This window comes from Podarcis liolepis (assembly GCF_965112155.1).
Source record: "Podarcis liolepis genome assembly, chromosome: 10".
NCBI lineage: Eukaryota > Metazoa > Chordata > Lepidosauria > Squamata > Lacertidae > Podarcis > Podarcis liolepis.
In genome coordinates, this window is record NC_139562.1 from 72,536,989 (window position 1) to 72,554,637 (window position 17,649).

The 17,649-nt window shown below is 43.7% G+C and overlaps 1 protein-coding gene across 3 annotated transcripts in view; it reads left to right on the top strand.

The window, feature by feature from the left end:
• DMTF1 (cyclin D binding myb like transcription factor 1) overlaps window positions 1-17,649 on the top strand; it is a 30,815-nt gene that overhangs the window by 11,753 nt on the left and 1,413 nt on the right. For all 3 annotated transcript variants that reach the window (XM_083464166.1, XM_083464167.1, XM_083464168.1), the window contains 12 exons: window positions 515-629; window positions 1,338-1,414; window positions 3,146-3,303; window positions 4,765-4,797; window positions 6,210-6,319; window positions 7,290-7,518; window positions 8,357-8,508; window positions 9,997-10,212; window positions 12,224-12,309; window positions 13,537-13,695; window positions 14,937-15,323; window positions 16,574-16,718. In XM_083464166.1, the coding sequence (XP_083320292.1) occupies window positions 515-629; window positions 1,338-1,414; window positions 3,146-3,303; window positions 4,765-4,797; window positions 6,210-6,319; window positions 7,290-7,518; window positions 8,357-8,508; window positions 9,997-10,212; window positions 12,224-12,309; window positions 13,537-13,695; window positions 14,937-15,323; window positions 16,574-16,718 (1,867 nt within the window). The remainder of the gene's footprint in view (window positions 1-514; window positions 630-1,337; window positions 1,415-3,145; window positions 3,304-4,764; window positions 4,798-6,209; window positions 6,320-7,289; window positions 7,519-8,356; window positions 8,509-9,996; window positions 10,213-12,223; window positions 12,310-13,536; window positions 13,696-14,936; window positions 15,324-16,573; window positions 16,719-17,649) is intronic.

The following is a 17,649-nucleotide window of genomic DNA, read 5'->3' on the forward strand; positions in this document are numbered from 1 at the left end:
ACTGCTTCGTTATTTATTTAGTTGCAGGTTTATAAGCAGCCAGCTGCTACTAAAGTGGTGTGCAATAAGATAAACTATAAAATGCCGGATGGAACAGTTGCCCCTCTCCTTCCCCATGCACTGTTCTGTGGGCTCTTCAATTTCAGGGGGCGAGCGGGGAAAGCCATGCTGGGCCAGCAGAAGTCCTTGCCCAGGGCTCCCGTGGGTGAATCCCACCCTAAGACTGCATGTTCCATCTTCTTCCTCTAACCAGTGTGGCCTAAATCTTGGGGATGATGAGGGTGGTTGTCCAACAATATCAGGAGGGCCGAGGGTTCCTCATCCCAGGCAGAATAAATGTAATGCTTAAGGTTGCATGTTTGATTCAACATAATCCGTGGGGATTTCAGTGTGAAATAATTCAGAATGCAAGTGCTTGTGAGGTGGCTGCATCATCCTTAATTCATGATTCTTAAGGACTTCATGAGAGCAAATGTCAATTTGGAGATCTCCTTTTTTATTTTACCTTTCCCAGATTCTCCAGAATGAACAACTGGATGAAATCTCTTCTCTAGGCAATGAAGAAGTGTCGGCAGTTAGTCAGGCCTGGTTTACAACCAAAGAGGATAAGGATTCATTAACAAACAAAGGTAAATTCACATTCTCCTGCTTATCTCTATGTCTGTTACGTTTTGATGTGACATCAATTGACGTGGGCATACCCAGAACAAACTTAGTTGGTCTCTAAGGTGCTACTGGACAATTTTTTTATTTATTTCAAGTACTCTTGGGCATCACAAGCATTTATCATATACGGCAAATACACAAGAATTTTTGTAGGATTGCTTTGATACAGAATGGCCATATGCTTCATTATAATCATTCAGGGATAACATACTAAATTTGATTTATATTTGACTCGCGTAAGCAAATGGAATTTTATACCTTCTGTTGCATTGGTTTCAGCCTTTTTACTCCTTTGCTGCTGTTTGGCAACGTTGGAGGCTTCTTATTTACAAGTACTAGGCACAATCCATTGATGTTAGACGCTTCCATTTTCTCTACATATAGGATTTATTTTTCTGAAGATGTTGTGTGTGTATGTGATAAGCCTGTTGATAAGTGTTTGTTGGAATCAGGACTACAGATGTAATGCTGTTCCACATGGCACCTGCTTGGAGAATGATGGGGAAGGTTATGCTGTTTAATTTACTGCCCTGTTTAGCCTTTTTTTCCTTTGGCTAGTAATGGAAATTTGCTTCCTGATTTCTTCACTGGCTTACCTAGCTGTTCTTCCTAATGCTGAGTACTTCCAGTGATGTGCAATTTGCGTGATAGTGTCTTCTCCATTTTCTAAGGTCATAAATGGAAGCAGGGAATGTGGTCGAAAGAAGAAATAGACATTCTCATGAGCAACATAGAACGCTATTTGAAGGTTTGATGCATTCAATTAACCTACTGGTTTCAGTAGCCGAATGGGGAAAGTGCCATTGGCTAAGGGGCCTTTCACTTGCGCAGGATCTTGATACAAGCTATTAATGTTAATATTTTAACAGCATCCTCAAACAGCCTTTGAATAATTTCAGTCCTTTGAAAGTACACATTAGGGAGAAATGTACAATTATTTTGATAGACAATATTTTTAGTAGGCCTGCTTTGCCTCAGAATTTAAGTTTTTCAAAAAGGCTTTTTAAAGCTTTAGCATAACATTGTAATAAATTGCTGGTCATCGTCAGCCATAGGCGAAGAAGGAACATGTGGAGGGAGAATTACAAGCAGCCTCTACTCTCTAAGCAGCCTTAGTTCTCTTCCAAGCAACTTTTTAAATTCCTCTGTCGTTTCATTTTCTTATTACTTTCTGCAGTGTTGTCACAGAGATCCAACAGAGATCTTGTTCTGTTCTAATCTGCCACAATTTATAGAATGCAGCCAGTTTTCTTTGTGTCACTTTATCAGTATTTGCAATCTCACCATGATAAGATGTTTTGTCTACCCAAGAACCATCATGCCTTGAGGAATGGGAAGGTGTAGCTTTCAAAAAACATTTTGGTACCTTGTAGCTCTTTGCTTTTTTACCATTTTTAACCTAGGCTTGTTTTAAAGTTTTTATGTAAACCACTTTTGTGAGGTTCATTTGACAAGCAGTATATAAATATCTTAAATAAATAAATGGGTGACTGTAGAGTCCTCTGTTTGTTCAAGGGGTTATTGGTTGTAATAAACCAGTGGATCCTAAGATAGGATACAGTGGTACCTCGGGTTACATACACTTCAGGTTACATACGCTTCAGGTTACAGACTCCGCTAACCCAGAATAGTACCTCGGGTTAAGAACTTTGCTTGAGGATGAGAACAGAAATCGTGTGGCAGCGGGAGGCCCATTAAGCTAAAGTGGTACCTCAGGCTAAGAACAGTTTCAGGTTAAGAACGGACCTCCAGAACAAATTAAGTTCTTAACCTGAGGTACCACTGTATTGTAATATCCCAAGCCTTGCATCCAGGGATAGTCATTGCAAACAACTTCCCTTACTTACTGTTTTCTTAGTTTGTTTAACGACCAGTTTAGACAGACTTCTTTTTTAGGCTTTCACCAGTTTGCACCTTAAAGTAAGCCATGGTTACTGAATGTAGACAAGTGTTCTTCTTGTTCATGTTAAGCCATTAACTGTGGCTTATCATGATTTGCAAACTGGTCTGATATATTTAACTTTGCTGAGCTCAGGTACTGAAAAAATAATATTAGTTATATGAGCATCTTTGTAAATGGGCATTTAGAACCTTAAACGACCATATATATGCAAGTTAACAAAAACCAACATGAAGCACAGGTACAGAACCTTTCTCCTGACCGTTTGTTTATAAAACGTAAAGAGAACAAGTCCACTCACTTGGGATCTCCTGCATCACTTTTTTTTTTAAGTTCATGTTTTCCCAAATTTGATTTCAATTTAAATGCATTGTAACTTGTTTTCCAAATTTTGAATAGAAACAGGGCATTTATAGTCATATTTATTTATTTTTGAATAGCTAATGATAAAAAGTCATTTGGTCACATTTTCAACATTCAATACATAGTTTTGCAGAGCTTGTTAATAAAGTATCAGGCTTGATCTATTGTAAGATGTTGGGAAACTTAAATTTGTCGTCCAAATCTTGATGTGACTAGGCACGTGGAATAAAAGATGCCACTGAAATCATCTTTGAGATGTCAAAGGATGAAAGGAAAGATTTCTACAGGACTATTGCATGGGGTCTGAACCGGCCTCTCTTTGCTGTTTATAGACGAGTACTTCGCATGTATGATGATCGAAACCACGTTGGCAAGTATGAAACCTCCTAACATTTGACCAAACGGTATGAGAAGGGTTAAGAATGGCCTGGGGGCCCTTTTAAGTCCTAGCACCATGTTATGTAGGGCCAGAAGAATCAAGGTGGGAAAAACAATGTTGAGCCATGAAGCCTTGGAGGAGTACATTTCTCCAAATTAAGCACTTGCTTAATGTTCACCATTAGTAAGTTGACAGTCTCATATGATACTTGAACTCTGCTTGTGGTAGAGCCATGGGAATGAGTCATGCAACATTGCCATTGCTGCAGCAATAAAACTGCTAGTATATTTGCAAAGCTGAGCTGGGTCCGTCATGGTTTCAAATTGGGTGGGGGAGCATGTGTTGAGATTGCTGCATTGCAGGGGGTTGGACTAGATAACCATTGGAGTCCCTTCCGACCCTACAAGTCTATGATTCTGTGTAGGACTTCACACCCATATGTATGTGTATCCACTGTGTGTTGGACAAACTGCACTCAGATTCTTGATCAGATACGAGGTTCTCCATAGTGGAGAGGTACATGAGCCCAAGACTGGCTCCTGGACCCCTTCATGTGTACAACTGCATGGTGGGGACGTGTGTGGAACTCCTGGGCCTTTTGGCTCAAGATAAGGGTTATCAGTGCTGCTTTTTATCGTATGCCCAAATAGATGAATAATTGGTAGTTTATACCAACACAATGGGTGGCACTGTGGTCTAAACCACAGAGCCTAGGGCTTGCTGATCAGAAGGTCAGCAGTTTGAATCCCCGCGATGGGGTGAGCTCCCATTTCTCGGTCCCAGCTCCTGCCAACCTAGCAGTTCAAAAGCACGTCAAAGTGCAAGTAGATAAATAGGTACCTCTCCGGCAGGAAGGTAAACGGTGTTTCCGTGCGCTGCTCTGGTTCACCAGAAGCGGCTTACGTCATGCTGGCCACATGACCTGGAGGTTGTACGCCGGCTCCCTCGGCCAATAAAGCGAGATGAGCGCCACAACCCCAGAGTCATCCACAAATGGACCTAACGGTCAAGGGTACCTTTACCTTTCACCAATAGTTACATTATTTTTCTGCTCACTTCAGAAGCTGTATCTAAGCACATACATGGATTTTCATCTTTAATCATGACACTGGGCACATGGGACTAGTTTTGAATAATACATTGGCAAGATTAATGACCATTTGGTATGTCTGCTCATTATGGGTAGAGAATCCTACAGAACTTAAGAACCTTGTCAAAGACTATAACAATTGCTTTCTCTTCTGTGCCTTAACATCAGGTTAGTGTTGGTAACAATCCAGTATGGCATATTGCACTTTGAAATTCTACTTTATTCTGAAAGTTGCAATTATATTTGCCTTTGTGAATAATGTTACATATTGTGTGCTGTGCTGAGTCCTAATGAGGGGAATTCAAGAAATTGAAAGAAATTCTATGTGTGTCTGTTAATTAAATGTGCTGTTTGTATATTTCACAGGTACACTCCTGATGAAATTGAAAAGCTCAAGGAGTAAGTTTTATTTTGCATTAATCAGTGTTTTGTGAACAGTTTGGAAGAACCTTCAGTTCTCTTTCCCCAAAGTTGTGTGCAGTTGGCAGCCAAAGGCCCATGAATTTACTCGGGCTCCTTAGGTTACCATTTGCCAAGCACCAGCTTCTTTTAAGAGGAGCCACAGTGTAGTTTGCGGAAGGGGAAGACACAGGCAAGGAATAACAGGACTGGGCATTCAAAGTGAGCATTCCCAAGTCCTTTTTGCAATTGCATTAAGCTTTCAGGGCAGGCTCTCTTTTTTGTGTGGAGCAAATAACTAAGCTGCAAGTGCTTCATTGATCTCTTCCACAGCTTTTGGCGCTCTCTGCGATTTCACACTACATCTCCAGTGTCTCTTTCTTTCCCCATTCCTTGCTAGTAGCAGTGGCCTAAGAACGACATAGAATAGTGCTTAAGGACATGTGAACACCTTCCTGTGTAATCGAGGCCCCATGATATCCGATAAGAACCCTAACATCCTTTGAAATTGGTACCTATTATCTTTGGCTGCATTACCAGATGCAATGGTCTTTATTCGAAATATAATGGGAGGAAAACCCTTCAATGCTACAGATTCCAAAGCAGTAGTCAAAGGACATGACCAGCTAGTCATTTCAAAATGAAATGCAGCAATGCACTCAGTTGTGAAATACAATAATACAGAACTAAGGGTAAGATTCTGTATGCTCACATACAATAAATACAGTGATGGTTGGCTGAAAATATGTTCAACTTCCCTTCTCCAAAAAAGGAGTTTAATGTAAGCTTTGGGTTCTAGACCTCACAGGGTGTCCTGTGAGGCTTCAGAGTAAACTCACTGTGGAGTGCAGGGATTCACATGTCCTTAAGCACTATTCTTTGTCGTTCTTTGGCTACTGTGAGTGCAGCATTTCAGGGAAATCGGTTTTAGAATGGTTTGATGTCTGTATGTGTTGTCAGAGAACAGAATTCCAAAGCAGGTTAAAGATAAAATATGAAGTAATCAATTATTTGATCATTACAGACAGTTTGAGATGTAGAGGTGGTTGTTTAAATGGGATTGCTAAATAGGCCCCCTATACACAGCCATTCCTTGAGGGGTGATCTGGCTATGTTGATGTATTCATTTGATCTACAGATTTGTGCTTGTTTTAAGAATGTGATTTCATTTTTTATTTTGTGCTGTTCTACCAGCATGCTCATCAAAAACCCAAAACTGAACAAACCATTAGCCAGAATAAGCCCCCATCCGGAAACGCCCTGATTCTTAATTATTTTAAGTGGGTTATATTTATATATAGTTAGCACCCCCACCCCCTGGGCTCCTATAGAGGATGGGCAGGACGTAAACCAATAAATATATACAACTGAAATGCTTTGCACACCATGCTGAATACACTTGTTCCGTTTAGGCTACGGATAAAGCACGGCAATGACTGGGCAACTATTGGAGCTGCCCTCGGAAGAAGTGCTTCTTCAGTAAAAGACCGGTGCAGGCTGATGAAGGACACCTGCAATACAGGTACAAGTATTACAACAATTGGCATTCCCAATGGATGCACAATTGACTTGCAGAAAGTGTATCTCATCATCTTCAAGACTGTACATCTCAGGATTGCTTTAGAAATTTGTTCTGTCATTACTAAATAGCTAAATAATTGATTCAAACTTTTGGAGGACAGGGAGAGGAAATTGTTTAATTTATATCCTGTCCTTCCTCCCTGAAGAAGGGTCAGATGTTCCTGTTTCAGGGACTCTGGGCAGCAGCATCTAGTGCATATTCTTCCCCAAGTCCACCAACGTTTGTGTGGGAATCACCCATATCCCGTGAGCTTCCTCTGTGGTTTGAAACACCCTTGGCGGTAATGGCTCTGGCCCTACCTCAGAGACAAACAGCACATATAATTTAGGACTTTACACTTTTCAATGCACATATATTGGTTCTTGTACTAAACTTCTTCTATCCCTTTACTGCCCATTCTTAAAATGTTGAAAGAACCTTTTGCATGTTTGCAAATGCTACAACAAATATACCTCTATAGAAGGTTGGCTAAATTGTAGATGTGATACAGGGAGCCTCCAGCCCATTACCAGGCTTCTAAAAGCACATTTCTCTCGAATAGGCCATGGGAGAGGTCAGAGCAGTTTAAGAACCTGAAGGTGTAGAGGGATTGCTGGAGTCAGACAGAGATAGATAAGAAAAAAAGGGCCCAAGCCAGTGTGGTATAGTGGTTAGAGTGCAGGATTAGGGTCTGGGAGACGCTTGTTCAGATCCCCAAGGAGCTGTAAAGCTCACTGGGTAACCTTGGGATAGTGACTGTTTCTCAGCATAATGTACATCACAGGATGGTTGTGAGGATAAAATGGGGAGAGTCGTCTGCCTGCCACTTTGAGCTTGAAGGATAGGCCATATATACATCTAATTTTTTATTTTTAAGGGAAACTGTGCTTTTCATTGCCATGTATTGTTCCCTACTTTTTTCCCCCTTCAGGGAAGTGGACAGAAGAAGAAGAAAAGAGACTGGCAGAAGTGGTACATGAATTAACCAGCACAGAGCCTGGGGACATTGTCACGCAAGGAGTGTCTTGGGCTGCTGTGGCAGAGCGAGTCGGGACGCGGTCTGAGAAGCAGTGCCGTTCCAAATGGCTCAACTACCTAAACTGGAAACAAAGTGGAGGCACCGAGTGGACTAAAGAAGATGAAATAAACCTAATCCTGAGGTTGTGCCATTTTCTTGGAAAGCACATCCAGGGATGAGGCAGCAGGGCTGGGGGGAATTTAAAAAGACAAGATCAACACCTCTGTCACTTTGATTTAATACCTTAGGCAACTCTTTAACAATGGCCGCTGCATTCCTTGTTCCCAGATACTTTAATCTTCTTGCTATGAAAGTATAAAGATTGAAATTATAGAATCATAGATTTGGAAGGGGCACCAAGGGTCATCTAGTCCAGCCCCCTGCAATGCAGGGATCTCAGCAAGAGCATCCATGACAGATGGTCGCCCAGTCTCTGCTTTAAATCCTCCAAGGTTTTTCTGCTTCACCACACTGGGCAGTTACACTGCAGGCAGCTGACAATGTAAGCTTTGAGAGGAAAAGAGAAATCCTTGGACACTAAGGCTGCCTATAGTTACTAGTCATGATGGTTATATGCTGCTACCTTCAGACTTAGAGGTAGCCTGCCCCTGAATACTAGATGCAGGAGATCAAATCTGTGTGTGAGTGAGTGAGTGAGAGTGATTACCCTCAGACTCTGCTTGTGGACTTCCGAGATGTCTGGTTTGCCCCTGCAGGACGGAATGCTGGAGAGGCTCTTGTCGGGGTTTAAGCCATTCACTCCCTCAGCCTTTTCAGGCTTTCGGCCTCCAGTGACGCTGCCCAAAAGGAGGCTTCTGTGATGTTGACCACAGTCCACCGGGAATCACTCTTGAGACCACGTTCCATTTGTTGCTGTGCAGTCTTACTAAATCTGATTAAAGCAGGAGCTACATAACATTCCCTCTGCGCTGGAAGCTGCCTTCTCTAACACACACTTCTTTCCCATGTAATCCTGTCAGAATAGCAGAGCTAGAAGTATCTGATGAAAATGATATCAACTGGGATCTGCTGGCCGAAGGATGGAGCAGTGTGCGCTCACCCCAGTGGCTTCGTAGTAAATGGTGGACGATCAAAAGGCAGATCGCAAACCACAAAGAGGTTTCGTTTCCTGGTAAAGTATTAAAGGGTTACCTTACCTGCTTGCTGTTTGTTTGCTGGGAGGGTAGAAGAAAGTAGGAAATAACAGCGCTTGCATAGCCCTTAAGAGTGCTCCACCTGATTTCCATGTCTTGTAATCCTTTCCACAGTCTTTTGAGGTAGTTCATTATTCTCCCCAAATTTTCAGATTGGAGGCTACATTTTTCTTAGAGTTCATTACAAAGGTGAGATTCAAACCTTCAACTTTTGTAGAGGTTCTACCTCCAGGATTGCTGCTACTAATAGGTGTAGCTTTCCCAAAAGAGGAGGGAGAAGACTTCATGCAGGAAACAGGAACAACAGAAGACTACTGGAGAAGCGTGTTGAGGACTAGGCAGATAGGAGCTTTGAATAACCTGTGCAGTTGTCCTAAGGCTGTTTTGTGCAGTTATCTCCCCAGCCATCCTTGTTTTCTAAGATAAGGTATTAATATTTTTTTATTAGTTCCTGTGTTGACTCATTTGGTTTTTTTATTGCCTTTCTTCAGTTTCAGTGGTCCTGACACAGGTTACAAAATGCAACTAAAAACTTTGAAAAAGCAAAGGCATAAAGTGAAATCTTTATTTTAGGCTGGCTCTTGACATCTAGGACTGAGATTGTAGTGTTTTGAGGTTTTTGTGTTAGTTAAACTTCTCCTTATTTAAATGAATATTGCATGTATACATTTTCATAAAGTTTGTTTCCTTAAAAATAGCGCATGAACACACACTCATGCATACATACAAAGTAATTAGAATAAGGCAAATAACAAATTTAAATACATAAATAGATATTGAGGGACATCTAACTTTCAATGGGTGTACTTGTGACTATGACAAATGTTGGACCCTACCCATAGCAGGGTGGTGACTCTCTTGTCTCTCAGGTTGTCAAAAGAAGTCTGCCACTCCCCAGTGCCATAGCTTGGTGGGGGTTAGCCAGGACTTTTGCCTTTGGGTGCCTTTGAGGCTCCTAGCCTACCTGCCATTGTACTGTCTGGGCTTCAGGCGGTGTGGCTCTCTGCTCTGTGGGTGAGTGACTGAGTGGGCATGAAGAGGAGAAAGAGAAAGAAGAGAATGGAGTTGGCTTGCATGCCCAGCCCTGGCCGTTCCTAAAAGTGAGTGACCCTCCTCCTTCCCCTTTCCCCAGTAAAGCCAAAGATGGGATCCCCGTCTAGTTTTGCAGCGGTGAGAGTCTTCTGAAGAAAGGTTCCCCATCTTATTTGCAAACAGTTCAGGAAGAGGATGTGGGCAGACTGATAGATGTGCTTGCCTCTGACATTAGGAAGACTAGGTCTTTTTCATTTTGATTTGCCTGATGCACGAAGCTCTTTACTCAAGAGGTTTTTTTGCAGGGAATTAGTTTTAATAAAGTTCTCCTGAGGTTTGAACTCTTGTCATACACACAGCTTTATTCCAAACACTTCTCTCTGTCTTTTGCGTCTAGTAACATTCCGAGTGACCCCTTTGTTTCCCCATTTCAGTTCTTATAAAAGGTCTGAAACAGCTTCACGAAAGCCAGACGAACGCTGCAGGGCACCAGCTTTCAGAGACGAAACCTGTACCTGGGTTGCCAAATGCTCATTCCAGTTCTGGGGTTCAGCACGTGCAGATTCGAGTGGCTCGCTTGGATGAGAATTCAGGCAATTCTCCGAGCCCCATGGCAGCTTTGCAGATTCCAGTTCAGATTACCCATGTCTGTAAGTCCCTCTGATCCCTCCCTTGTTCCTCCTCCTCCGATCATTGCCCTTCCTCACATCAAGGGGTTTCCTGATTTTCAGAGAGAAGAGGATCTCTCTTTGGTCTGGCAAGAAGTTGGCCTGTAGGCTACCCCATACATAACATGCATATGCAGCAAAGACAGAACACAGTATGTACATCATGGTTTATGCGCCATCGCCATTCACGTGGCGCAAGCAGTGAATATGGGTAACCATAACTATAGCCATGAGAATGTGAAAAGTTGGGCAGGCTTCTTGCGTTCAGGGAGGAAAAGGAAATGGCCTTTGGTTTGCTGTGGTTAGTGCGGCCCTGTGTCTGCTCCTGGTAAGGAAGGCAGTGGATTTCATGGCTATGTTATGCCACGCTGGTAGCTTCTAAGACGGTGGGGGTTGCTAGTGGGGGGTTTGTACCCCACCCACCCCACCCTTTGGGATAAAGTTGCAGGGGATTCTAAGAGTGATACGGGAAGAAGGCAGAGGAGGGAAGCAAATGCAGCACTGCCAGTGATTTTTTTAATTTATTAAATGGGGGGGGGGGATCCTGCCCTCTCAGTATTGCTTTCCAGGCAGCTAATGTAAAAAGTGAACATACAGAAAGTACTAGAGCACCTGATTGTTTTATAGCTGCTGCACAGCACATTATATTGGATATAATCTATTTAAGCACTGAAGATTTCATCCAGCAAAGGACAGTGCATGCAGCCAGCACCTTTGGAAGAATGCAGAAAATTGAGGTTGAAGGCCAGCTACTTCACCCGCATTCCTGCAGGCTGAACAAAGGAAGACTGTTGCTGCTGCTCACAAAATAGCCTGAAGACGCCGGAGTGATTTCCTCTACTGAAACTAAGCAGATTTGGCCTTGTCTCTGAACCATACATAAGCTGCTCAGAGCAGTGTGGAGGAAGAGAATCATAAACAAGGAAGGCACCCTTTTTCCATACAGTTCATGTATTGACACACATGCCCCTGCTTTTTTCCACGGCAATGAGATTTTATATCTGTATTTCTTAGTATGCTACTCGTGTGTAAGTAGTGATACCTCCTCTCCATGTTGAGCAGCAGACCAAAACCATTCAGGAGTTGGGGGCCTCTTTGGGCCACTTCAGACTGACCCCACAGTGAAAGTGAGCCATGAGATTTGGTGACACCCACCGTGAGAGCCTGCCGGGGGTGGGGGGTGTTTGTGTTGAAAATGCTCGTTTTAAGTTTTAATTAATCTCTGTGTAGTTATCATATGTATATTTATCAACTGTTTTCCCAATGTACCGTATTTTTCGTCCCATAGGACGCTCTGTCCCATAGGACGCACCTAGTTTTTTTGGGGGGAAATAAAGGGGAAAAAATTTCCCTTATTTCCCCCCCCCAAAACCAGGTCGGGGAAACTGAAACAGGTTGAGGAACAGCGGGATGGCGGCGCTGCGCCTCCCTGCTGTCCCCCAAGCTTGTGGGGCTGGCCGATGTCTGCCCGGCGCGAGGGGCGCTCTGCTTCAGGGCGCCGGGCGGCAGGCTGCTATCCGCAGCCTAGACAGCCCTGCGGAACCTCCCGCAGGGCTGCCTAGGCTGCGGGTGTCTTCCTGAAGCCTGGAGAGCAAGAGGGGTCGGTGCGCAAAGACCCCTCTCGCTCTCCAAGCTTCGGCGAAAGCCTGCATTCGCCCCATAGGACGCACCCAGATTTCCCCTTCATTTTTGGAGGGGAAAAAGTGCGTCCTATAGGGCGAAAAATACGGTAATTGGTAGTAAAAAAATTAGTGTTTCCCAGCTGAAGGATCACAACACTTAGAGAGGCTTATTTATGGCAAACAAACCGTTAAGATGCCCACTAACTGTTTCGTTGTCCTGGCAGTCCAGTGTGGCCTTTCTTTTTCAATACTAAATTATGTGATTGTCTATCAGTTAAATACACCTAGAGCGCTCTCTCTCGGTATATATTATTCATTCATTCATTCATTCATAAATAAATAGAGTATGTTTCTCCCTCTTGCTCCCATAGCTTCTGCAGATTCCCCTGCAGCTTCTGTTGACTCTGAGACGATAACTCTAAATAGTGGGACACTGCAGACCTTTGAGATCCTGCCAGTAAGTTCTACAGATTCCACACCTACCTGGTTTGATGTTTTGTGTTTTTCAGACTTAAGTTTGAGGTAAGGAGCATCTCAATGGTGTCCTTATGGCAACATAAAGTATTATAAAATGTGTGAGGTTCAGTTAGCAGGATATTACAGCATAATATAACTGGAAGCTTTAAAATCATGCAAAACAACTTACTTTATGGTGTCACATTATCTGCATGCACCAGGGATGGGTAACTGGATCCAGCCAGCCCTCCACTGGCCACTTTGGGCAGGCAAGTCAAACTTCAGAGGAAGAATCAGCAGCACTCTGAAAAGTAGGATTGCCATCCCTGTGGCTGGACGACTGGCCAGTCTCTGGTTTCTGCAGGGCTATTGGGATTCTCATGGGAGAGTGTTGGATCACTCTGGAGTTTGGTCTGGTCCAGAAAGGTGCTTCTTGTGTTCTCAGTGCTTGGAATCATCAAACAAAAGATGTCTTAATGTTATGACCTAACATTAAGAGGTCCTAATTATACACATCTTTCTTTTCGAAATGTAAAATGTATTAGTAGACCACTAAGATATTAGTAGTTATTGTTCTTGTTGTTGTTTTAAAGGCCATACAAACCTGAAGTCCACCTGTCCCTGTGTAAGAAAAATGTTGGTGCTCCCTCTTCTCCTCCTTTAAGAGAATGTATCTTATGCAGGAGTCTCAACCCCAGTTGTCTGACAAGATAAATCAATAGGAAATGGGCATCCTTCATACCTCTTATCCCAGCTAGCTGGGTTAACTGGTAGATGCCAATGGTCAAATTCCAGAGAGCCTGGCACATTTCAAAGCAAGGAGGGACTTGCCTTTCTATGCAAGAACACTTGCATTTTAGAGCCATGTAGTCTGTTGAAGAGGGTTGGACTGGAACTCGGGAGACCAGGTTGAAATTCCTCCCTGACCATGAAGTCACCAGGTGCCCTTGGGATAGTCCCTGAACCAAGCCTATCTCACAGGATGGCTCTGAGGATAACATGGGTGACCGCAGGCACTGCCTTGTTCTGCAGGATATGGACATTCTCCTTGTGGGGAGAAAGGAAGGACATGGGGGGGGGCAGTTGTCCTACATTTCTAGGGTTATTTCAGTTCTGCTGCATTTAGGAACACAGTTTACGTTTTGAGTCTGACTTCCTCAGAGTCAATGTCCTTCATGAGTCAGTTGCAGAGCACCCTCCCATTGATCTTCTTCCTTCTTCTCTTGAGTCTTTCCATCTGCAGCCCACGGGGACTCCAGGCACGTACTTACTCCAGACAAGCTCCACCCAAGGCTTGCCTTTGACACTGACCACCAGCCCAACAGTGACCCTCACAGCTGCCACGGCACCAGCCTCACCAGACCAGATCATCGTCCACGCCTTATCCGTAGGTGTCTCAAAGGAGAAACTGGAGCGATAAAGGGCGGGGGGGGGGCTTGGAGTTGCTGCTAGTCAGCTGGAGCAGCTGTGCTGCATCAAATGAAACGCCAGTGCAGAACAGTTTTGACTTGAATGTATTTTCTCCGGTGAAAATCCTCTGCAGTGTTAGTTGTGCTAGTTGTGACAAGGGACAATGATTTATGGGAAGTCAAATCTTAAAATGGTGCCCATCATACCTTGGGGTTCAGCTTGATGGACTGTGGGAAGGGCATTGTGCACACAGGTTGCATTCAGCAGCATCAGAGTTGTGGCCTGAATGGACAGAGCCTCAGACTGACCCTTGGGATGAGTTCTACAGCCTTTGGAGCAGCAATGGCCCCTCAGTATCTCTCAGGTGTCCCACCCAAACCAATGCCAGCGTGCCATTCCTGAGGCGCCTGGTTGATCCCAACCCTTCTCATCTATTTCTGAAGCTTTTCCTCTGACAGACCCGTCTCTCCCAAGGCAGTCAGGGCTGTGCCTTCCCCACCCTTCATGATCACAATAAATGCACAGTAGTATGTGCTCATCTCTCAGATTTTGTTTATTGATATCTGGCATTACTTCTCACTATTTTGTAAAATATAATGATCAAGGGGGGTGAGAAAAACCAATCAATATACTTTGAAATAATAAGATTGGAACATTACTAAATTTGTGTTTTTAAAGCCCCAAATATGAACGTCTGTGATAAGGCAGGTTTATAAGAGCATAACATAGAAGCCTTTGAGCCGCCTGCTGGTTCCAGCCAGTAGCTCCTCTCATCCCACATCCTGCTCTCACAGGGGCCGCCCAATATCAATAGACTAGAAAGGGCTTTGGTCTCATTCAGCAAAGTTCTTCTTGGATTTAAAAAGCTTATAATTGGGAGAGGGGAGGGAGTTACAAGGCCCAGAGCCAAAAGGCTGGAGCACATTGTAAAACTCCCACTGTTAGTGCAATTTGGCTAATAGAAAAAAATTAATGTAAAGCTTATTTGTTGAGTATTTGAACACAACTTTTCAGGAAAATAGAGAAGATGTCAAGTTTTTTATGTGATTTAGTATATAGTGAAGAATGGGTAATTTTGTGTGCAATGTTACGATGTATGTATAGAATAATTTAAAATAAAATGCATAGTTGGTCCGCTTTCACCATTGCTGAAGGGGCATAATGAAGTCAGTCACAACACTATGTGGCACTTACCAATTTTGTGGCCATTTCTCACAGCCAGAACACTTGCTGAATACCGGTGACAATGTCACGGTGCAGTGCCATGCACCAAGTGTCATAATCCGCACTGTTGCAGCAGAAGAGATTTCTCCCTCCGTAACCCAGGCAGAACTTGCTGTTGATTCAGACATTCAGCCAGTTAATCTGGTGGACCCTCCAGCGGCTCTGGAAGCAGACGCCTTTCCTGAGGACATCCATCAACCCAAGCTGGCTGTGGAAGAGCAGTCTGCATATAGCGAAGACGACTCCTCCAAATTTGGTGGCAGGAGTAGCAATGAACTCATTGACAGGGTCATGGCGAGAGCCGGAGGAGAGATTTTGCACACTGATATCAAGTGTGAAGAGGATTGTCGGTCTGACTTAGCTGGCACCTACGTTTCTGAGGTAAGGAAAGCAATACTTAGCAGCATGAGGATTTGGCACGTGGCTGGATCTGTAGCAGTTGTTTTTGAGGCTCAGCAAGTGCAACTTCATGCAACTCATCTTTGATATTTTAACCATGTTAAACAAACCTGCTTTGTGCTGGTACACTCATCTGAGAACTGACTGCAGCTTCCCGTGGAATGCGCACTCCATGGAAAACACCCAAGTTTGCAAATTGAGTTTGCGTGAAAGGGCCGCAAGAAACATTGAGAATTGCTTTTGGCCAATTTGTACAAGTTGCTTATGTATTTCTCCGAGGGGAGATTATCTTAAGGTGGGGCATTCTTGGCTCCTGTGTGCCCTTTGGTGTTCCTCATTGCTTCAGACAAAAGTGAGAGAAGTGCCAAACGTTCAGTGATGAGAACATGTGCGAGAATGGTCATGAACACACATGATCCTGGTTCAAGTACATATGTGTAGGGAGCAGGGAATGAAATGTCAGCACCTCTGAGCAACTTGAGAAGTGGGATAATATAATTCTAGAATATGCTTTGTTCAGCCCCTGCATCTGAGGTTAAAACGTCGTCAAGTAGCAACATGGAGTGAGATGCCTGCCTGGGGAATATTGCTGGTTGAACTGGAATTGTGGTTTACATGGACCGATGGTCCAACTTCGTGTAAGGCAGCTCTTCAATGAATCCATTTCCTAACACTTGCTGGCGGTTCAAAGAAACCAGCAATTCTCCTGGTGGCTTGTGGCTGTTAAAACACTCAGAAGTAAACTAAATAAACCTGCCCTTGAAAGCTCTCTTTTCACTGGGGAAATGGCATTGGAGTGGGGAGAACTAGTCTCCTGTCCTCCACTGCCACTGTCCCAATCCCCCTCTCTCCCCCCTCCCCACCAACCCCTTTGCTTTCAGCTTACATCTGCTTTAGTTTAGCTCTTACACATCATTGTTACTTAAGCCCTGGCACTTTTATTCCGGGTGAGATAGGTGATGGATGCACTGGGAGGTCGTCTTCAGTCTACTTTGTAAGCAAGTCCTCAGTCATCCTTGCAAATAAATCTAGTAATTGCTCTGCCACAGTTCACAACTAAGAGACAAAGCATTTTGCTGTTAAACATTGCCATCCTCCACCCACAATGGTTGATTCAAAGCAAGCAATTTTGCACAGCACTTCATTTATTTGCTATTGTGGACTTTCTTTCTTTTTTTAAAGCATGTTTCTGTTTTGTAAACACTAGTTGAAAAATGCTGGTTTTCACACAGGATCTTAGTTCTCCAACGACAGAAGAACAAGTTGAGGCGTCTCCCATGGATGACGCCGTCCTCATTGTACCTTCGCCCCATGGCTTTATCCAGACACCAGACGACATAGACAGCGAATCCGTTTTGCCCCTAACAACACTAACAGGTAACTCGTGAGGTTGACACAGCAGACTGTTTTTTAAAAAGTACAAATTTCCTGTGTGTGAAGCAATGCTGTTTCTGAGAGATTCTTGTGAGAAGCTCAATGTAACTGGACCAGTTTCCCATTATGGGAACAAGCCTGTCCAGCCCTCTGGATTGTATGCTGCCCTCTCTGACCATGTCATACAAGAGATTCTGAAATCTTCCAGGTTAGAATCAAGTGCATTTTCCCCATGTCTGGATGGGGGCGATTTTAACTTCTTCTAACTATTGCTAGTTGAAATAAACGAGGCTATCAAACCGTGGTTTGACTAGGATTCCTTACTAACTAGTTGTGGAACTGTGGCTTTTTCCTCTATGCTCATACAGCTGAGGAACTGTGCTTAGTTCTAAAGCAGCTTTCCATCATTCCTAGGGAGGGAGAAAGGAAAGAGAGCCCAAGCCCCAAGCTTCTTCCTGGGATACTCAGGTAGCTTACAAAGAGCAGTGGGATCACACTTGCAATGGCAGTCGTGCTTTGAGCAAAACATTTCTGGAAAGTCACAAGGGGACTTTCCAGAGCCACTGTTACCGCAGTACAGGAAACGAAGACTCTATTGATGTGAATAAAGCAACAAAAAGAATTATGCTGAAACCTCGCTGCACATGCCACTGATTCAGATCCCCAAACAGCCAGAGTTTGTCTACTTTACTTGTGCTCTGCTGGTCGGCCACATCCATTTTGGGGCAGAAACCATGGTGGGAGGCAGGAGAGATCACAGAAATGCTCCCCATGGGAATGAATAGAATGGAATGAATGGAAATTGTTATGCAAATGCTCACATCATGAATGATTTCCAGGGAACACAGAGTGTTCGGTAAGCAGGACCTGCATGTACAGTGGTACCTTAGTTTACGAACTCAATCCATTCCAGAAGTCCATTCTTAAACCAAAG